We start from the raw sequence: 23,186 nt of genomic DNA, 5'->3' as shown, positions 1-23,186 counted from the left end.
TAACAAGAGTGCGCACAACGCAATGCCAGCAGGCTACCGTGCCAAATTAGCTCCGCTTGCGTATCTCCTCGACAACAGAATCGCACTCAAAACTCAGACTAGCAGCACTAAAATATATTAATCGAACAATCCATGCCTCTGCATTTTCAATGTAGTCTCCATTAATATATTAAAGACACATCCATTACACAGAACATTACTCTGTCCCGTTTTCTGAACGGTTTCTAATGTCGGATGAAGGCAGCTTCTCTCTCGTAAATCGCACAGGTTGCTATGCACGATTCTAGGTTGTACTGTGTGTAGATTTATGACTGGTTAAGACCACATGTGGATTTAGACACACTGCGTCAGCTGTATTTGATAAGAAGGCATCTTAGCAGCAATTGGAGCCAGGGGAGATGGCCATAGCTACTGACCTCTTTTCTAATACAGTACCTCCAGTGGAAAGCTGGGGTTATTTTACTGAAGAGTTTAATTATTCAAGATTAAAATGTGCAGGGTTGTGCTCATAGAGATCTCGGCTGAACAGCGCCCTGATTATTATTATTTTTTAAATAAAAAAAACAAACAAAATGCACAAGGACAACTCTAACCTAGAGAGAGAGAGACAACAATCAAAAGTGCTTTTTGAGCATTATTGGCACTTTGGCCGTTATGAAGCAACACCAACACCAGGAGCAATCTGGACAAGTCGATCAATACTTTCATTTTACAGTGATCTGAATTACAATCCTTCATGTCAACGGCTTTGGTTTTTAATTCTATTATTCTTTCCTTCATACAAATCACCCTGTTGATTTCAGCCTTCTTCTCACTTGAATGGTTACAACACACTTGCTCAGAATGACATCTCCATCTGCAGGTCGAGAAGGAGGAGGGAGAGTGACAAGGAGAAAAACGAATGACCCAACAGCTTGTGTGCAACTCTCTTCCCAGGAAAAGAAGAGGAGACGTTAGGCGGAGAGCGAGAGGAAGGGAGACAGGGAAACGTTTCTTTTTTTTCCTGCAAATGAGGGGGAAAGAGTGGATGATGGAGGCAGAGGGAGACGATGACAGGGGTTGAAACTCAAATTCCTGTCCCTGCCTCTCGTAGCGCAGCTTTCCAGCAAAAAACATTCCAATTGCTCCTCCCCTTTGAGTAACATGGAAGACATGGTATCACCATCCCTTATCTCCATTTCCCACCACTGCACCTCACATTGTGCTAATCACAAAGAAGCTGAAATGTTTCCGATGTGCCTTGGCCAATGAATTCATAAAACAAGAAAAGATAAAGGAAGCCACTTTTCACTACAGAAATTGATGGTTTGAGCAGTTGAGGCTGCAGATCACAACTCTCTTTGCTCCACGGAGCACAGAGGTACAGTTCTGGAGCCCTCTTTTCTCCTGCTGAATAGAAGAAGCCTTATTTCTAAACTTTTTAATCTTGGTGCCATATGTTTACCATCAGCTAAAATTTCAATTAATATTAAATGCTTGAGCTTTTTTAAATTGTACAGTTTATTTGATCACATTTTTATTTTATTCCTTCATTGCAGGAAGTTTACTTCCTAAAACAGAGTCACAGCATTATTGGCATTTATTGGCCTTCATTCAACATCATGACAAACAGTACAAGAATCTCTGGCAAATAATTTTAGTTTTCCCTGAATATTGGCAGACCTGGAAGACTGAAGGCTGTTGAGTCCGATACATGGGCAAATGAAAGAGCCTACTCCAACTATCCTTGTTGAGGAACAGCAGCACAGAGAGACATTTGTGGTCGCTTTTAGTTTTTGGACATAATAAAAGGGAATGTTTCGCAAACCACAAATGTGCACACAGGCATTCCTCCCTCAGCCAATAAATAAATGGCTTATGAGTTTCCCCCTGAAGAGGCACAGCAGAAGGCCATTTCACCAACACTCCACAAGTCTGCCTTATACAAATCCTTTCTTCCTCTGAATCTAGTGAGCACAGCAGCCAATGTCTGTCAGTCTATCATTGCATGGTGTTCAGCTCTGATGGGAGTTCCCCTGAATATTCTGCCCTCCCAGTGAGGTCTCCCTGTTCCCCACACTGCATACTGTGGGCACAGGAGCAAAGGAACTTAGTGCTATTGAGATTTGCATCATAAAGTTTCCAAAATTCGTCACCATTTATCTTTGCAAGTGGTCATCCTGATTTAGCACCTGATAAACCTCGCACTCCATCTTCCTATGCTTTGCAGCTTGAAAATGAAATTGTCTGTAGGCCAGGGCTTTTTTTTTTCATCATGCACTTTGTGCCTGTATATCAGAGAGATTACATCCTTGTAAAATTGCCTAAGAGCCATCCTGGCATCACAGCGAAGGGGAACAGGGAATTAATACAACCAGCCATGTTACGGCTCCCGGGACTATTGCCCAGATAAGGGAAATGCTTTCCGTATATTTCATGGCCTTCAAACCAATTTTCAAGGGCATTTCCAACAGTTCTTAAATATTGAGCAGCACTCTATTTCAGAGCTTGGAAAGTGCCCAGCACTCCTTAGGATCAAAACCATTACAAAGAATGACAGGTTCTGGCTATTAAGCGTCTTATTCATAAGTCTTCATGCATAGATGCAAGGACTTTTCTAATTAAGTATTTAGTTATTACTGCAATACCAAAGGACAAAGGATGATTCCCATAATCTAATTGAGGTGTGAGTTATGGTAAATATATACTGTACAGGTACGAGACCATAGTTCACTCTTCAGAGTGGAAGCACAGCCAGCTACTGCATGTTGCTGCTCAAGAACACAATGTGGAAAAATGAAAGGTTTTTCAGAAATGCTAATTCACATCAAGATGGAACTCTTTATAAACAAGGTGGATGACTGAATTTAATTTATCCTGTGTGCAGAGCCTTCCATACGAGCTAATTGAGTTTCATTCAAAGACGAGGAGCAAAAGTAGCTGCAGTGTGAGGCAGGGAGAGAAAAGACAACCCCAAACCCTGCCCTAATGAAACAGGGCGCTGCAATGCTACAGTGTATACCACAGCTTAAAATACAATAAAGCGTTCTCATAAACACAGGTTTCACTGTTCAGTCTCAGTGCAAATTTTAATCAAAATGACTCTGTGCCCTCCCTCTTCTAAAGCATCCTTCCTGGAAACCAACTGAAGTTTATTGCCAGTGATTATTAGACTATTATATCTTGCAGAGCTGCAAGGCTGGACCACAGACTTGAATTCAACACAAGGACAGCATTTCAATAAAGAAATCTACAGCTTCTGAAACTTCCGAAAGAACTGACAGGAGAGGATGAGCTGCTTTGGAATTTCCGGTTTTCAGTGGCAGAGAAACGTTTCCTGTAAGGAACCTCTTATCGGATCCATAAACGCAGGCCTTTTGGCTTGGAGACAATGGAATTAGTATGGACAATGTCAGGGTTTTACAGGTATTTTAATGGTACCATCACATCCAACACTAAAACAGTAAATCCCAGGTATCCAACAGAAGAGACGAGCACAAGTTTTGTATTTATATATTCACCACAAACACTGCAGAAAGCCTACTTACCTAACCTGAGAGATACTCTAGACGCAGTGATTCTGGCCGGGTGAACATTATAGACGTTGTATATTCATGACATCTGGAAAGGGTGCTTACCTGGTGTTATCTGAGTCAATTGTGTGAAAGAGTTTTTCCAGCTCTTCTTCATTGAGAGTCCCGTCAGAGAAAAAGGCCTGAAACTCATCAAGAGAGAGCTTTCCATCATCTGAAAGGGAAGGGTAATTACAAATCAGTGAAAGCCTCATGGACAAGCTAGCTTTTTGGGTTGCCAGTAAGTGTAGCTAAATGACCTCGGATCTCATCCAGCTGTTTCTAAAGGAGAAGCCAGGGTATCAGCTTCAACAACATGACTGGGTAGCTTGTTCCATGCTCCCACAACTCTTTTGTTCTTCTGTTTTAAATACTTATTTCAAACGTTTTTCACTTCCTCTGTGTACATTCAAGACCCAACACACTAGACCTGAACAATACATTACCCACCCTTGAGAAGGAACAGCTGGATGTATTTGGACATCTTTTGCAAAATATACAGTATCGAAAGTGCTGTACTGATTCCTGGATGGAATATGAACTTCGCTGTCATGGCCTCTAGTGTGCACACAGTGGACTTGCACACGGACATTTTCTGCATCATTCACCACAAGAAGAATCAAAATACTTCAGAAAAGAAGTGGTAAATTTGTTTGTGACTGCAAAGAGATTTTACAGTTTATATTAAAAGGGATAGGCCGTGCTCTTTGACAGGTTAAGTCTGAATTGTTGGCATTACCCAGTGCGTAAGAAACAATCAACACTAATGGGATCCTCATAAACTAGGTTTTATGAGGAAGTGTTGATTGTTTTGTATTTTATTTATTTTTGCAGCTCATTGTAATCAGGTTTGGGTGCAGGATAATTACAGACAATTTTACGGTCAGCAGACAGGCTCAATGCAAATTAGCAGCCAAAAATTTACACACTGGAGTTTGAGCCAGGTCTCTCTGTGGGGGTTGAAACCTAGGAAAAGCAACACTTAAAGAGCAACAGCACAGAGGGGTGAGATTACAAAGAGAGTTTTGATGATTTAACCCTTTCTAGAGGAGTACAGAACCCCTGAATCTCTAAATCAGCATCAATGTAGCTCACTTTGCCTCTTTAGCGCCCTCTGCAGGCATGGCATAGATTGTCTTCTGCCTCACATTAAGCAACACATTTCATTTTAATTGACATTGACAATGATATTTTACTAAGACAATAAGTAGACACAAATAATATTTTTTCTCTTTACATAACGATAGATGTGGCAATTTTTGTAGCCGTATGACAGCTTACTAAACATCTAGCCTGCGGAAACATGAAGCACACATCTGGTTGTTGAAATTAAGGTATGAAGGCAGCTTCAGGTTCATGCATCAATGAAGTTCACATCTGGCAGGGAAGCTTTCTTGTCTGAGTGTTTTACTTAGCGTGTAAATTACTCTGCATTTTTATGGTTTTGAGCTTGGTGCTGTCCTCTCTCTCTTCGGCTACCCCAGCATCACCTGCAGTTACTCTTTATTATAAACCAGAGCTTTGGAGCCAAGCTGCTTTTATTCATGTAACTGTTAATGATTTCAATAGTAAGCTCTGCCCATTCCATTACAACGTAATAGGAACATAAGGGGTGAAGTGGACAGACGTGTGGAGACCTACAGGACAGATGGACAATGTGGTCAGGCAAAGTGGAGAAACACAGACTTGGACACCTGAGCAAGCAGGGCACTGAGAGGCTAGTGAAGTAGAGTCTATTATAGCCAGGAACCTCCAGGTACTCAAGTAATCCTGGTGGTTAGTGACTTCTCCTTAGATGTCAACATCTAAAATCATAGAAACTCTGTGATCAACCAGAAGCAGTCTTTGATAAAATAGCAAAACAGCATGTACATGACTGTGCTGTTGTCGAGATAACCTGTACTCATTTATTACTGTTATACTGCACATTGGAAAAGATTCTGTATGAACTAAAGGACAGAATTAAGGTCTCCCATACAGTCAGTAGCAGAGTGCTTAAGTATTCACAAAAGAATGTCTTGCAAGCAGTGAAAGCCTGCCTGTATTGTCCAGAGAGTGTAGAAATGAGCACAGTGATGTATGCTTACATTTGGCAGCTAACCCTCTCCCCACCCCACCTCGCCAGGTGTGTCCAGCTGTCAGAAATAGGCACAAAGGGGGAAAGAAAAAGCTTTTTTGTCCTGCCAAAGGTCTTCTGATGCCTTGTGTTGATATCCAGTTCATCTTAAGGATGTCTTTATTGCAAAGGTTACTATAAGTAAATTCTCCTTTATCCAATCTTTAAGCATCATGGGGAAGTTTGTGATGGGATGAAAGCCATTGCTGAGTGGGGAGAGGATCTGCAGGTTAGTGGAATTGTGGTGTGTTGTAGTCTGACAAACACACACATACAGACCAATGCAGAGGCTGTCAGTTCATCCAGATTTAATGATCAGCATCTGCACTTCAGTCCTCCTACTAAACAGTAGAAGGCATTAGAACAAGGTGCCACACCATTACAACCACGCTGCAGCTATGCAAAAGAATGTGTCTAACGTTTTGTGACCTTTTATTTTTTTCATGTAATTTTTTTTTTAAGATCACAGAGGTGTATTAGTAGAGACAAGCTCCATCCACAGAAAACAAACTCATTTCCATTTCTTTCCTTTCAGTCTGTCTAGATGCAGTGTGCGAGATGTGGAAATGTACAGTATATAAGGTAATTTGGAGGTCAATCTAGTTACCAGCACTGGAATTCAGAAAAAGAACTGTGAAGTGTGTATGATTTCAATTGTCCACAATGCAAGTTCCCTGTGTGGTGCCTGAATAATTTAAAGAATTGTTACAATCCAGAATGTGCTGGGATTGGTTTATCTTGCATTTTAAGGCTGTAGTAATGCCTTACATTAGTCTGTAGACTGACATCTTTGGCCCCATATGAGAGCTTTATACAACACAGAAAAAAAAACAAACAACTTAATCATCCTGACCAAATGGCTCCCAGCTCCAATCCAATCAGCTACAGAGCCATTCTGCTGATGCTGAACAACTGCATCGATACTGGAGAATATGTGCAATTACTGCATTTCATTATAGCACTACCCCAAACCAACCCTAACAATGCTTGGGTAAATGTAACCTCCATGCAACTGAAGTCACAATTTCATTTGGGCAAACAGTCCATTCAGAAAAGCAAAGAGGGTATTAAAGACCAAGTTTAAGATGCCCAATTATAAAGTACATCTTTCCAAATGTTACCAATGGAACATTCAATGGTTTGATATCTCACTACATTATAGTATCAGCTGCACTTCCAGTTCTCCAAGTGGGTAAACTGGCTGCAATCACACTCTCTGCTGTGTGACTGCAGACAAAAGGGATGCAATTAGCACTCGTTCTCAAGCTGAAGGCTGAATCCTTTCAGATCTACTCCTCCTAACCCTAATAACTAAAAAGAAAATCTTCTTTTTTATCTAGGGTATTTTGTTGTCATAGTAACCTGAGAAGAGAAGTGACCTTGTTTACGATGAGTCCATATTGGTCTCGCTTTGTACCGTCCTTAATTTGGAGAGGATATCTGTCACTCTTAATTGCCGAGATGGTTTCATTTCTCACCCACCGCCTCCTATATCTCCCACTTTCATATTCCCTGATCTCTTTGTTCCACTGACCCATCTGCTTTGGGGGGAAAAAAAACAACATTCATTTTCAGAAGCTCCATTTCTCTCTCTTTTTTTATTTCTGCTTGGCCTCGGCCGATAGGGATTTTATTTTCCATTTTCTCCAGTTACAGGTGTTGTGTCTTAACGATAAGCCTCAGAGCCTCGGAGAAAGAATAGCTGTTATTCTTAGGAAATAACCCCACGGGCAGGCAGAATCTTTTCTCCCAGGGAACAGAGAATCTTCGTTAATGCAAACAGGCAACCGTCTCAGAAAAAGAAACGTCCATAGCCTTCAACCATCTTTGAAAAGATGGGGAAGAGAAAACACAACACTGTAGGCTAACATCAGTAACTCATCCTGTAAACTGTGAATAAAGTCTGAACCCTGCCAGCTCAGCCATTCTTGATACAAACTGTGCCTAGAATTGACCCTTCCAAGCAGAACCAAGCCTAAATCATCATCTCAGACCAACCTAATGGCATCCTCCATATCAAATTATTCCCTGCACCAGGTTAATGAGTGCAATACATATTTGGTAAATCTACATTTGACAAAGACATTCTGTTCTCCACTTAGTGGGCCCTTCCATTCATCTAAGATAAAGACCCCTGGAATGGCACCTACTTTAAGAGGCAGGGTGTTGATATCTCTCCAACTCTACAGAAGCTGTGGGACTAAGCAGAAGGGCTTCCCTGACTACTAAGTCACCTGAAGGCCACTGAGTTGAGTATTCCTGAGGCTCAGCCTTCATCTCCAGCTGAGTGAACCACTTCAACTCACAAGAGAGAGCAAGGCTCTATGATACTGCAAGCTGAAAAGTGCTCTGGTCCGCACACAAAGTCTCGGAAAGGGATGTCTGTGGAGAGCCAGACTCTACTGAAAAGGTATGAAGTGGAAACAAAATGGCTTTGATAATCAGAGTGAAGGGCAAGTACCCTACCGAAGTCTGAACTGCAGACGTGTGTGGATGAATCAAGTGTGTGTCATCAGGAAACAAGAACAAGGCCTCACAATGATACAGTAGGTGTCTATAATTGTAATAAAAGTAAGAAATGGTTTGAATAACATACAGTATATATATCCAGTATGTACTGTGTTAGAGTGAACTATGGGGAAAAAGTGTGGTAAACTCTCAGTTTCACGATGCTGGGATTCAGCACTACTCATTATCACAATTCACTGCGACTGCGTACTCCCAAAAAGAACCTGAAAGGCAGATAAGTCCCTTTCCAGGCCATAAAGGCCCATGGGGGAAGGGCCACCATTCTTCTCAACCATCCGACACTGGAGGTGGAGGTGATGTGGTCAGCGTCACGCTCCGGCCAGCCTGTTACCCCCAGAAGGATTAATCCCCGGTACTCACTTGGAAAGCAGGCTGAGTGGACCTGGGAGCTGTCTGGAAGGAATTAGAGCAAGCTCCATCGCTTGACCCTACCTGGGATTGAACCCGGGACCTTCCAGTCAGGAGCTGGACACCCTTGCCACAACCCTATATGTAAATAATGTATTGTGAAATAAACACTGTGAATACCTGTGGTTATGTTTTAAATTGCACACAACCATCCGCCCACACATTAAAGAATATAGGGAGGTTTGAACTTTAACTCAGATTTGACTTGCTCCTGAAAAAAAGCCTTTGAAACACTGGAGCATAATGACATCAGGAAATGGACATGAAACATAAGTGAAAAATAGCAAAAGTGCCCACACTGAGTCACTCCTTTAGATCACCGGTAAGATGTGTTAAAATAATAAAAAAATACAAATTAAAAAAGCAATCTGGAGCTGATGTAAAGCTGTAGAAGAGTGGACGCCTGAATTATTTATTATTTTCAGATAAATAAATAACTATTTATCTCTTCCACTGGCTTGTTTATCTTAGTCCCTCACCTCATAGAATACTATGGAAATGAAGGCTCAGCCAAGCCCCCGATGAAACCGCAGAGATGAGTGCCACACAAATGATGAATTCAGAAACAGCCACTCGTCTCTGCAGAGAAATAAATGCTAATGTTACCCTTTCCATCTGTCATTCAGCGAGCAGACTCTAAATATAAATTAACAAAGCGTAGTTGATTTAAAGCATAAAGCATTTTCCTAATAAGCAAAAAAATTCATAGCAGATTATGTTAAATAACTAATCACTCCGCTAAAAATAGAACCCTGCTTTGACTGTTCTCCTTACAAAAGCGAACTCGGAGCGCAATTTCTTAAGTTCTCCTAGGCGTGATTGGAGACATCCTTAGTGCCAGGGACAGGGACTCATTCAGTGTGGAAAAATGGAGCAGGGGAGAGAGGGGAAAATGAATAAAAGATTTGACTGGAAGGTCCTGGAACCCCATTAAAGAAGTTCAGAATCCCTGGGATGCAGCAACATTGCTCTGCTGACAGATTGTGGATCACCCCTCAAGAGAGGGGAATGCAATGGCAAAAGGACAGTCTCTGGATCACACAGCGCCAGTGCACATGCAACCTAAAAGCCACAGGAAAGTCAGGGAATCTGGTAGGGAATCAGTGAAGGTTCCTACTGAAAAGCCCTGCTTCTCTGCCAAGACCAGCTGCTGATTAGGAACCTATCAACGCTGCACCAGAGGAAGGGTCCGCTCTGTTCCCCCCCAGGCCAGAAACACACACCTCCTCCAGCTCCCCCACCCTTCCCCGGGAACGTGTTCGGCTCGAATCATTCTGTCAGATCGGACCACGGGGAAGCGTGGCCAAAGCAGGCCGGTGGCTTACTGCAGGGATTCTAGAGAAAACAAAAACAACTACTCAATGCATCCAAAGGAACCCAAGGGCTCTGAATCGGCACCAATGTCCTTCGACTGTGCAGAGCGAACGAGAAGTCCGCCAAAAGGAACATCGTGGGTTTCTCAGCTGCATTAGGAAAAGACTTGTTCAGCATCTCTCAGGCCTTTGAAATCCTGACAGCACAAGAAAGGAGGGAGGAAGGAAGGAAGGAAAACAGAGTGGTCACTGTCGGTGTTTCCTACAGCACAAGAACCAAGGGGCAGTACAGTTGCATAACACTGGAGACTGCCTATTTAATGTTCAAACAAAGGAGGAAATGAAATCGTGCCGCCGGTTTCCTCCTCTAAATATTAGCCCTAGGTCATGTCAACACGTCCCTGCTGAACGGTCCACAATTTACTTCGCGTCAGGGTAATTTTATTTAACGGTCGACCCTCTCATTGCTGAGTTCACTCTTTTTTTCTGAGCTTTTATTGCAGATATTAAACACGAGCCAGTCAACCACTGCAAATGCCTATCCAAGAGCGCATTACCGTCTTGCGGTGATCCTGGGCTGACTGCAGCAGAGTCAGCGTTAAAGCGACACCTTCACATTTCATTTCCTTCTCCTCCTGAAAGGACTCGAGAAGAAATTAAAAAAGGCGGCGAAACATATACCCACTTTTATTTGATTTGTAACACAATCGTTTTAAGCTTGGAATTAGTTTTGCTTTATAGAGGACAGTATGCCACTCACAGTAGTCACTACCAATTTGTACTATATACAGTACTGTACACGTATATTAGGAAAACCTTTAAGAGAAAGACTGGCTTCCACTCTGTACTTTAGAAAATGCAGGTAAATGTCACATGAGTAAAATGGATGAGATTCACTTTAAAAAGCATACATTCGGTTTTACTTTTACGAACTGCTTAGCCAAGCAGGCGATCCGATCAGTCTGGGATCCTCAAAGATGGGGCTGGACGTAACGTTTTGAGAAATGGATTAGATACTGTATGAGCCACAAAAAATAAAAATAAAATGGGACTAAACGGACAGCCTCTCTCATGTTTAGTCCTTTCTTTAGGGGGTGACAGGAAGGCTGTTTCAGATTCTCGTAGTGCTGCGCATGGACATTTTAAACCCTTCAGTGAACATGACAGCTTCCTTTCACAGGGGGATGAAGCATGTTATCTAACGGGAACATTATACAGCTACCCGGAAAAAAAATCACCGAACATTTTTCCATTTTAGTAAGGCGTTAGCGAATTTAAATCCAGACTAAAGGGAGGAAAATGGCGAAACAGCCACCCCGACACCTTTTTGCGAAGGAGACAGAACTCTAAGTAACCAGGGGCAACGGGAGAGGGAGGTGAGGAGAAGGCAGCAGGGCTGGTGAGGAGATGGAGGGAAGAGCAGAGAGAGCGAGGAGTGTGGGAACTCGCCTGTGTCAGAGCCCGGAGCGGCCTCCATTTACTTGAAAACAATACAGCGCCAGATACACTCCTGGGCGCCTATGTGCACATCTCAGTCACTCATGGGACACAGATGGAGACTGGCGGGCTAACAACCTCAATCAGACAGAGAAAAGGTCTTTCTATCCTAGTTATCGGCTTTAGTGTGGAAGGCTGCATCCGACCAAAACCTATTCTGATCCACTTACTTTAGATAATAGAACAAATATACCAGATCAAAACCACATGAACAAAAGCATGCAATACTGTAGATCATGCAGACGCAGTCTGGAAACAATCAGCTGTAAAGACACTCTGATCTGCAATTACAAGGATTTCTCCGGACGCATTAACTTCAACTCATCATTACTGCTCCTCGTTAAACACATCACTTTCACTGCGTTTTGCATTCATGACTGGTTTGGACGCTATTTGTCCTGTCAGATGCCCCTCATAGCTTTGTATGTGTCAGCTATTAATTAATCAAGAGACAACGTACTTTAATTAAAGGGCTGCCAGTGTAAGGCTTTTATAAGTGCTGCTATACTTGAGCATCATCCTAATATACTTGTAATGTATTCTGAATTCATAATAAGCTTTCACTGTACTGCTCATAAAAGCTAACATTTTAGACATTTATCTTTCTTCAGTAGAAATGGTTTTGGGTTTTTATTCTTGTTTTAAGCTGTTTTTGCCTCAGGCAGTTAATGGCATTTTTACGCAATGAAAATATAAGGAAAATCGGTACACTAGGATTCAGACAGCTTCCACACACAATAACCAGTCAGAGCACTAATTAACTCACACACCGAAATGCTACTCTGACAGCGCACACCCAGATCCACACATCTCGCATCAGACGAAACTGAATCCCACAGCACCTTCCTGCAATTATAATAAAAAAAAACGTCAGTGTTTACTTTCAGAACTGGAGGATTACTTTTTGCAATGATCAATGTTTTGTTTGGGATGTACATTATTCAGAATTGCCATTTTGCATTAATGACAGAACATTGGTGAACTGCCGTCCAACCTGAGCTGAAAACAGAGTATTTTCACAGGCTGTGGGACTCACAGACATTAGATCTGCTCCTTTGTATAACAGGTGGTTGTTCTGCAGCAAAAGTTCCTAGAAATAAGCATGTGTACAGTACATGCTTCTGAAGTGCACCAGGTCTAGACAGTATTACTGCTTTCGCAGGCTGCATCTGCTCTCCCCAGCTCAGTGCCTTCTTGTCCATGGCTCTGTGTCATTTCTTTCACGTGTTAAGGCGTCATGCAAGCAAAACAGTTTTTTTTTTTTCCAAAGCAGCCATTAGCAAAGGCTTAGCAACTTCCTGGGGATAAGCCAAAGCATGAGAATGACAATAAACTAAGTAAAAGAAAAAAGGAAAGGTGCTATTTAAAATAAAATGCTAATTACCTCTCCAGAATTTCCAGAATATAATTAATAATTCATTAATAATTGCTTACACTTATATAGCGCTTTTATAAACACTCCACTCAAAACGCTTTACAGGTAATGGGGACTCCCCTCCACCACCACCAGTGTGGAGCATCCAGCTGTATGATGCGACGGCAGCCATAGTGCGCCAGAACACTCACCACACATCAGCTATCAGTGGGGAGGAGAGCAGAGTAATGTAGCCAATTCATAGATAGGGATTATTAGGAGGCCATGATTGGTAAGGGCCAATGGGAAATTTGGCCAGGACGCCGGGGTTACACCCCTACTCTTTTCGAGAAACACCCTGGGATTTTTTAATGACCACAGAGAGTCAGGACCTCGGTTTTACGTCTCATCCGAAGGACGGCACCTGTTTACAGTATAGTGTCCCCGTCACTATACTGGGGCATTAGGACCCACATGGACCGCAGGGTGAGCGCCCCCTGCTGGCCCCACTAACACCTCTTCCAGCAGCAACCTTAGATTTTCCCAGGAGGTCTCCCATCCAGGTACTGACCAGGCTCACACCTGCTGAGCTTCAGTGGGTTGCCAGTTGTGGGTGATATGGCTGCTGATATAACCAGCTTCCTTCTTGAAGGACATCACTAGTGCATTACTGTGATCATTCAGAACTGAAAGATTCTACGCAAGACACTGGCACAGTAGGGATTGTGGCCAGGACCTGCCCTGTACTGTACATCTCCCCCTGGAAGCGCTGTACCAGTTCAGTGAAGAGCACAGCAGGCCCGCCTGGGTAAAGATGCAGAGTGACAGAAGCACCACAACTGCTCACCCATTGTGGCTGAGTTTGGACTAATAAAAGTACTGCTGTATACATTCACACCAGTCGCCAGGCAATCTCTGCTCTGGAGCCAGAGAACAATGCACAGAGATGCAGAATGATGTGTGGGCATTACTGACTTTGTTTCTCCTGACAGGCTTATTGATTAGCAGTGGGTCTAGAGGCAGTGGCTGGATTTCCTGGGAGCAGTCCAGGAGAGGTGATTAAACCTAAGGGGTCAGGAGTAAATTCCTGTTTAAAAGAGGCAAATAACATTCACGTGCAAGACATTAGAGTACTGGAACGCCGACTTTGGTCACCCAAAGGTGGTGATTCAACGGGCTTTCTGGTATCGTTTACAGCACAGACACGGTATCTGAACTTGACCCCTTGGAAGGGAGAGATGCCAGCTAGAACTGCATTCAAACATGGGAGCCTGGGAGGAAAACCACTGCAGGTGGTCAGCCTGAAGTCCCTCCCGTCTCACTTTTTGCAAAAAAATCATCGTTTTCCTGCAAAATAGACTCTGTGAGTCCCCAGCAAAAGACTACTTGACTAGTCCACTTGTCCACTTTGCCATCCCACTGAAGCTCTTGTAGAGCAATAAAACACAACAAGTGCACAGAAAATGACCCTTGCAGGGCAGCTATGGATAGCCTCCTCACTGTGCCAAGCCATCTTTCCAACACGTGTGCTCATTTCACCTTCTGTTTCTGCCATTAACATACTATTCCGATGCAGGCCGAAAACGAGGTGTATAGAAACAAATGGCACTTCTGGTCCATTTTACTTGATGACCCTACACTGTGTCCATATTTTACACTATATGAGCCTGGTCCTGAACTCAGCTGCAAAAACAGCCATGCGTCTGAATTGCTCATTATTGAAGCAAGGCATCAGATGATAAATCCGGGATCTGTGCCATCCCTTTTCCCCCTTGAGGGTGCCTGTAAGCTTGTCTGCCCCTTCTTGCTCCCTTCAGGGAAGAGGCAGAGTCACTGGCGTTTCCCGTTATCATCACTCGGCACAGATGAAATGTGGGGATCCCGTGCTTATCCTGTTAGCCAGTAAAATCTTAACTGCTGTCCACACTGCTTAAGAGGATAACTGTTCATAAGAAGTGGGTGCAGGTGTAGTGCCTCAGCTGGCGATTAAAGAGTACTCGGAGGACGAGCACTGATCACTCCTTCCTGGCTGCTGTAGGGCTGATGTACTGATTGAAAGCGATGCATTTCTCCGTTGAACACAAGGCGTTCGACAACCACACCTTTTGGGCAATGCCTACCGATGCTAGATTTCAGCCCGCTGTGATTTGGAATGCAGGGGAGCAAGAGCTCAGGCATCTTTGTTTATTTGCTTTTCCATGCCCGCTCCCTGTCGCTCATCTCCCGGCAACTGTGGCACTTCCTTGCTCACTGGAGAACATCGGCCTGTCTTCTGCTCCTCCGAGACGCGAACAGCTGGTGACAGCTAACATCGCGCACCGACTAAAAAAACGCTGATAAGTGCCAGTGTAGTTTATCTAGGTTAAATAAAGCGACAACAGAAAATTCTGCTGCTTGATAAACACAAGCTGACAAGACTTCTGGATGTGTTCTTACTACCTGACTATCATGAGCACTGTCACTTACTCACTCTGAACTGTCAGGCTCACAGATCTGTGACACCCAGAGCTAAATAATAATTATTCATTGGCTTTTTTTGGGTTCTTTTATCCAGAATATTTTTTAAAGACAAGACAACTGCTTTCCGGTGCAGTCTGGGAACTTGCCTGTATTGGGGACTGGCATCTGTATACTGCTGTTGCTGTGTTGGTTTGGACCCAGAGAATATAACCTCACTCTCCTTCTCAGTACTCCTAGGGCCAGCCCGCGGACCTGGAGTCCCAGTTTCCAGCAACACCAGAGACAGTCCCTCCACCAGCACGCGAGCAGATCCACCTCCCTCTCAGTCAGTTAGAAGCAGCGCTGGCAGAGGGCTACATGTGTGATGTGTGAGGAATGACACAGAAGACTGACCCAACCGAACGAAATGGTGTAGGCAGACAATAGACAACAACCACACTGGATTATTTCTGCTTTGAAACAAATGTTCCTGGTCTCTTTCGAATAGTGAATACTCGTGAGGAGAAAACAATGTACGCAGCTAAACTAGCAGTCTAGGACTGATTACGCTATTTGGTTAACTAAATGGGACTGTGATGAATGAAGTTATGCACAGCAAACAAAACACTATCGCATTTCTAATTCTTTTTAACACGATATTTCTGTCTATTGTTACTGCCACAAATCACATTTTCTCTGCAAGTGTGCAGCTGCTACTATCAGTCCTTTCACCCACAGGTGTTTCATATTTATTCGCAAACACTGACAAGCTCCCTAGAAGAAGTTTTGGTAGCAACTAGGGAGGTCACAGCTCCTGTTTGACACTACGCTGCAATGACCACCCTGCCTGCAAAGTCACAGACCGAGGGTCTCAGGCACTGGCCTGAGTGCTGGGAGCCCCCACTGCATTTCATGGACAAGCTGGCAAACTCCTCCCCACACCCCTCTGCCTGTCAAGAAGACACCGGAGCGGAAAGGAGAGGGGAATTCTCAGCTCTCCTGGGCACAGATGTGGAAACTGGTTGCTGCCGCAGCAGTGATGAATCGGACAGGTTTGTAGGAAGAGGTGGTGTGAGCTCTCCATCGCTCAGCGCTGCCAGAGGGCATTCTAATGAAGGGAGCACAGAGGAAACACTGCCTCATACAGAGTCCTACTGCTGAACATGCACTGGGGCAACACCAGCCTTTGGAACACCTTTGTAAAAGGTCTTGTGAAAATCGCCATCTGCAGTTAGACAATTTAGTTCTTGCTGGCTGGAAGGGCTGTTTACAGTAGATGGAGATACTGTGTGCGCAAAAGAAAGATTCAGAGAGCCAGGGGAAAAAACAAAACATGGAAATCTTATGGGAAGCTAGTCTCTGAATTGATCAGCAATGTCTAATATCTGAGTCAGAGTCCCAGACACGATCTATCTGCATGTGTTCAAAGGACTAGCATGCTAAAGAGGAGGAACACTGCGTACAGTATCCTCCATTTGGTCTTCCAAGTACAGTATGGGGCTGCTGGTAGAGGAATTGAAGTGTGCCAAAAAGTGACTTCAGAAGGATCCGTCTAGAGCTGACTTCTAAAAGACAGGTTCATCTCAGGGTTTTACTGAAATTCTCAAAAATGTTTAAAGGCCCCCTCCCATGTGTCCTGTATATCCAGTAGTTCAATTCGCAAAGGATCATGGGTCATGCAAAATGAGCCTTTTGTCCACAGCACACCAACAGATGGGTTTCTGCAGATCTAGAAAGAAGCTAAGCTACAGATCTCAATCACTAGGCAAATTCCACACTGTGCAATTAAAGATGACATTTAAGAAAAGGCTACTAATATGATATGGAGGAGCAGTGATAAACAGGCAAAGGTGATGTGAGACTTTTTCATGGACTGGCAGGAGATCATATTTTAAACATTCACTGTGATCTGGGCCTTCTCCAGCTTTAAGTGCTCTAAATAAACATGTCTAACTAAAATAAGGGTGTAAAGAGCTCTTAGTCAGTTTTAGATTTGCATCATTTATGTCAAAGCAAACAAACAAATGTATTTTATAGATTATAAAAAGGTGTTTAATACAAATTGATCAGCTGCTAACTGAACCCCTTCATTTTTATATAGTTTCTATTGCAACACTGGTCTCTGGTTTAAAAAAAAAAGATAGCAAGAACATTTTCCCCAAAATTGCATACCGCAGTCCCATACTGTCTGACGTTACAGTGAATCATTTTCCTAGACATCTGCCATTTTTGTATTGTATGTGTTATTACAGTTAAAGAAAAATAAACATGGGCACTGAAAGGCTTTTCTTGCTTCAAATCACAACAGCTGTCTAGTCTTTTGTAGTGCTAGGGTCTATTTTGATAAAAGGGTGCAAAAAATATATACAGCTTATACAGTCTGATAATCTAATTTTTATGACTAAAAACATTTGCTACTTGAGGAATTATTTCTTACTTCTTTTAAATAAACATTGGCTTACAAAACTAGATTACATTAAATGAATCTGGATGGTGGAAAGAAGAAAAAGATGTTAATTAAGGAGAAACTCTTTGTGAAACTGATAAACTCCACATAAAAAAAAATACAAAAAACATTTATAGCTCCCCTTGTTCTCTGTCATTACTGGATCTCAACACTGAAATCCTTTGTTACCTCCTAAGGGATGGAGAGGGTGCAAGACAGACTTTTAGCTTTTTATACATTTCCAAAAAAAAATTAAAAAAGGAGCTATTTTGATCGTTTGCCTTTGAACCAGCAGTTAATCTGTGAATAGCTGGACTTTAGCTCACCAGCAAGAAGGCTGGTAACGAGTTCGAACATGGAGATTGGATTCTAATTAGGAGTCCCCAGCCGCAGTTCTGAGCCAGCGCGTAGTTTTGACTTTCTTTTCATGGCTGAGCTTTAAAAACGTGTCTGCCACACTGCAGGGATGGGTCACGGCTTTTTCAATTCTTGAAGGAACTTTTAAAAAAGCAACAGTCAAAAAGAAAAGTGAAAATTGTAAAGAAATTGTAACTCTACTGTACCATCAGATGAGAATGGGTGAAAAGGCCGCAGTATTATCAGAGCATCACAGGGGAACTGTCCTTATCATAACATTAACAGATCTCCAAAGTGACAGCAAAGAGGATTCCAGCCTGGACAAAAGCACTCAAACAGAAACTGCTCTTTTAATTGAACATATCACTGTCGATACAAACAAACAAAAAAAATGAGCTGGGCCATAAAATATGTAACTGGCTTACAAAAAGGAGAAAGGAATCGTTCATTTGCCACGGCATCCTTTTCAACAGTCTGCCACAGAGGGCGATATAGAACTGTAGAGCAGTTAACGATTCTCCCAGGGCTCGGCCTGCTCCTGCTGCCTCCTCTCTGACGTGCGCATGGAGCCACGGACGGCTCTCGGTACAACACTGTCTGCGATAAACCGCTGGCTCCTCCTTCATTGCACATCACCGGAGAGCTGCGAGCAGCAGCCCCCAGCTTCCCTGCAAAGCGCGATGCTGGCGTGAAGCGCCCCGAAGTAAATCACCATGCGCGGCGCTCAACGGCAACAGGCGGCCAGGAAGGGAATTCGGCAGGCGTTGGCGCCCAGAAGGGTGACTGCTGCAGCTCGTGCAGGGATGGAGAGCAATGCATCTACCTGCCCTGAAAGCCCGATCCCCACAGAAGCAGATGTGGGAGGGACATTAGCCATGCTAATGCCTGCAGAACATACAGCAGCTTGCTGCTCTCCAGCCACCCACTGCACGGATTGACTTCCATGAGCAGCTTAGCTCATCTCTAAGGAAATCAGCCCAACAAGTTACTGGACGTCCAGGAAGCAAGCAGAGTCTGAGCAAGCTAGGCTGGGATGCACACGGGGCATACAAAGCTTGAAAGGCCAGCTCCTAGCTCCTGTCTGTGCGGGTCAGGCTGCAAGCCCCGTCAGTAGGTAGCAGAGAGTACAGGAGCAGCCCACTTGCCCACACTTCAGCCAGGACGGACACAGACAGCAACACAACTGTGTTCCCAAGTCTCTACAGTGTCCATAGTGCTCCTGATTAGGGCCACTGTCAATTAACATCAGCCCAAGCAGATATTTTGGAAAATCTGAAGGGAGACTGATAATTGCCTGGGTACGTAGTTAGTTACCAGCCCGCACAGAATTAGATTTCCAAAACAATAATAGAAAAAAAACAGTAAAATGATATGAATACGCACCACAGGTTCCTCAGCTCAGGAGGATTGTTTGATTGTGTTAATGCAGTCATGTTTCAGAGCTCCGTGTGATGATCGCACACACCCTTATTCCTACCCCCTAGCTAGTGTAAAAGAGGTACACGGCAAGCCCTCGGCAATACGTTTTGCGGTTATGGTGTAGAATGACAATTAATATGCTAACCATACACCCAAAAGCAGATGTGTGACACATTCAGGACAGCACTGCCTGAATTGTACAGGAAATTAAAGCTTTGCAATGCGGTTGGCACTGGGAAGAACACCAGCTCAAAGTATCGGAGCCTCTCTCCTGGCGAGCAATGAGCTGGATGCAGTTTCTGGAACAGAACTGGGCAGGAGGAACATCAAAAGGTCTGTGAGGGATGCCTGGCTGCCGTACCAAGACATAAAGACCTTGCACGTCCATTTCTGACTACCAGCTGTTTTTCTGTGCAGAGGGAGAATTTGGTGGCTAACTCTTGGGCTTACTGAACAGTTATGGGCCCGACAGGAATAATTTGTGCCACCAGTGCCTCTACATGTCAAACTCAAACCACACAGCAGGATATAATTAGTCACTCTGGGAACACATCTGTACTGTAGGCCAAGGCAGCTCCAGCGTACTTGAGATAAAAAAGGGATCGGAGTCTGGATCACACATGCAATCATTCTTCACGCTACATGTGACTCATGATGCTGTGCCGCATGCTGGAGGAGCAAAACAAGTTGAACTTTTCCTATGCTTGGAAGCCCTTGCCTTGCTGTACTCTTATGGGTGTTTCTGTAGGGGCCCCTGACTGTGGGCTCTATCCAGTGCATGCTCAGCCAGGTCAACATGCAGCGATATGGAGCTGTGGCCAGGGCTCTGAACACGTCGCTGGAAGGTTGTGGGTTCGAGACACTGCTACCGGACCCTTGAGCAAAGTGCTTTATGCTGAAATGCCCAGCATTAGAAACGGGTGCAGATGGAAGTCCCTTTCCATGAAAGGGTCAGCCAAACGATCACGGGAATAATAACAGCAACTTCAGGGTCCGGGATCTGGATGGGCTGGTCAGTCATGTGCTCCACGAAATGAGTACTTTTTAAAGGCTCCTGGGGGTCTTGTGGACCAAGGTTCCCTCTGACCCTCATGCTATTTTAGCTGGGAAAACAGAATGGCTCTCTGCTTTATTTGTAATAAGTTAACACGTTTCTCACAGACGTGCTCATTTGCCATTTTTAAGCCTCTTGCAGTATGTAGGTTGCAAGGTTGGAGTTCTAGAGATTCCGGATGTTAACCCTCTGGCTTTGTAATAACAACAGCAAAGCAATAAGATGAAAAGTGGTGCAATCCTGCTGAAGGGCACTGTAAGGGCTGGTTATCATTTTAAAAGTAGCTGTAATGAATAAATCATGTGTGATACACGAACTGCATCTAACACTCTGGCCAGAGTGCTGCTTTGCTTTTTGGCTAAAGTCAGATTTCTTAGGAAAATAGCTTCTACTTTCAAGCCATATAGCGAGCCCACAGCTACTAAAATCTTGTAGCATTTAAGCATTTAATCCCACTTGTTCTGTTTTTACCTTGAGGATGCTGTTACAGGATGCTTCTGAAAAAATCCCGGAAGAAAACCCAAAACAGGATTCAGGGTGAAATCAGAGCACATGCCTTCCTAATGATAATGCGGTCGGAGTAAAATCTTATTGCTTGTTAATAGGAATTATTCCCTTCGCCCCCATAGCACCTTGGAGAGGAACATTTCTTTTGTACTGTGTGTAGAATTTCAATTGTCAGAGGAAGCCAATTAAATTTCTGTTACCACACATTGCTCTATAATTACAGTACCTGTCACCGAATGGTTACTTTTAAAAAGCTCTGCTTTGCTGTTTAAAAAGGGAAGCTAACGTGAACTGTACTTGTATCCCATAGTTCCCACTCGTGTCTTAGGGCAATTAGCAATTCTGCATCGGACTTGCAGAGTCTTCCTATTCATTTCAGAGCAAAGGGCTCCAAACTCAGTGAGTAGTGAATAATGGACTAACAGAACTGTCTAAAACCGTATTGATGTTTTTTTGGCGGTGATCTCCACACCAGGGCATGATAACAGTAGCACTGGAGGTGTTAAAAGTCCCCCAGACACACACTTCTTTGACATTTGGGACTCAGCCACATTCTTTCTGAGATTCTTACATCAACTGCCATCTTACTGGTCTAAAAGCCATCTAATAACTTCTGACATCTCTTTCGCACTGTCTGGACCACAGCAAAAACTTGCGAAGTGCTTATTAACGTTTCAATTCTCTGCAGAGAACTGCAGCTTGAGTTTTGTGGAACTTTGTGAGTGATGAAACTCATTTCTAAACCTTTAGAAAGAAAACCCAACTGTTCCCTGAACTGATTGGCAAAATACTGTCAATTTCAAATTCAGAGAGCTTGACTGGTGTAACCACTGGAGCACCATGCTGACAAAGCCATAATGACTAGCAAAACATTTACGGACAACAAAAGGATATTCTAATTTGACATTTACAGACATTTTCAACTGTCTTCATGAAGGCAGGTCCAAACTCATGCTGTTTTTGCCTGTTTCTCAAAAACCTCTTGAAAATCTGATATTTCAATTTATGTCAACCTTTTGATATTTAAAGGAACAACACAGATGTAGCCCGAAGACACACAATATTATTAAATATGTCTCACATTAGAGTGCTGTTCTGTATTTTATAGTAAACCCGTCTTGTTTTCCAAGTCAACGTGGAAGAGCAGCTTCCCTGAGGAATAATTAATTACTTTCCCTTTCAACACAAACGCAGCGAGCCCAGGGGTGTCTGAATGACACAAGATGGGTTATTGTTTGTTAAAGGGTAATTGTAATTGTTTTCAAAGCTAATTAGAATTTATTGAAATCTGTATACTCGCTTCTGCCAGCCAGGCTACTGCAGTAAACAAGACTGCACCTTTCAATGTTTACTGTTTAAATAAGCTGAATAAATTAATCAATATCTACCTGAGTTAATAATTAAATCAAAAGGCTCTTTGGTGAAACAAATTTCAAGGGGGGGGGGGAGGGGGGGAATCACTTGAATACCTGACCTTATTTTACCTTACAATGAAAAAGAAAAATATGTGCTATAACCACACACAAAAAAACAGCTACAATACAGTAACTGTATGCACATACTGTAGCATACTTTGTACTGTACAGTATATGCTTGTTTGGACAACACTTCTACAAAGCGCCCATTGAGCAAACATTTAGGTTTCTGAAGCTTAAAAGAAAAATATAAGATCAATATTTAGGCAATCAATAATTGCAGCATTCTGAGGCTTTAAAAATAAAGAGAAGAATGCATTAGAAGATTTGGTTTTCATCACTCCTGTTGCTGCAAGATGCTAAGTGCCTTTTGCTGATGCATGAACTGCACTAATTCCCATACAGTCAGCATCATGGACTGAGTGACTAACTGGCTGTTGCATTTAATGGCATTATTACAGGAGTTCCAATTGCCTGGAGCTGACAGATACTTTCCTTGCTTATATTCACGAAAAAGCCTAAAACTCCACCAAGCAAAACAAAGCAACATGGGAATCTGGGTGATTTGCAAGACAAACAGCATTTGCTTCTCTCTTCAATCAGTTATTTTTCTTTTTATAGCCTGATCCCTGGAATCAAGCATAGCAAATTAATGCTGGGTCCTCTGTAACTGTTCGGCAGTTTTTGGTTTTTTTTATAAATCACAGGGTGATTCTCACCCCCCTGATTCTGAATCTGAATAATAAAAACAAAATCAGGAACATTTGGCCACATCTGCAGC

The 23,186-nt window shown here is 43.2% G+C and overlaps 1 protein-coding gene across 4 annotated transcripts in view; it reads right to left on the bottom strand.

Moving 5' to 3' along the window:
• The window catches only part of necab2 (N-terminal EF-hand calcium binding protein 2), a 94,508-nt gene that overhangs the window by 63,498 nt on the left and 7,824 nt on the right, over positions 1-23,186 (bottom strand). For all 4 annotated transcript variants that reach the window (XM_088613833.1, XM_088613832.1, XM_088613831.1 and 1 more), the window contains exon 3: positions 3,618-3,726. In XM_088613833.1, coding sequence (XP_088469959.1) covers positions 3,618-3,726 — 109 coding nt within the window. The remainder of the gene's footprint in view (positions 1-3,617; positions 3,727-23,186) is intronic.

The sequence above is a fragment of the Lepisosteus platostomus genome, chromosome 20 (genome assembly GCF_059453375.1).
Source record: "Lepisosteus platostomus isolate fLepPlt1 chromosome 20, fLepPlt1.hap1, whole genome shotgun sequence".
NCBI lineage: Eukaryota > Metazoa > Chordata > Actinopteri > Semionotiformes > Lepisosteidae > Lepisosteus > Lepisosteus platostomus.
Note: the sequence above shows the minus strand (reverse complement) of the source record. Positions and strands in the feature narration are given on the sequence as shown.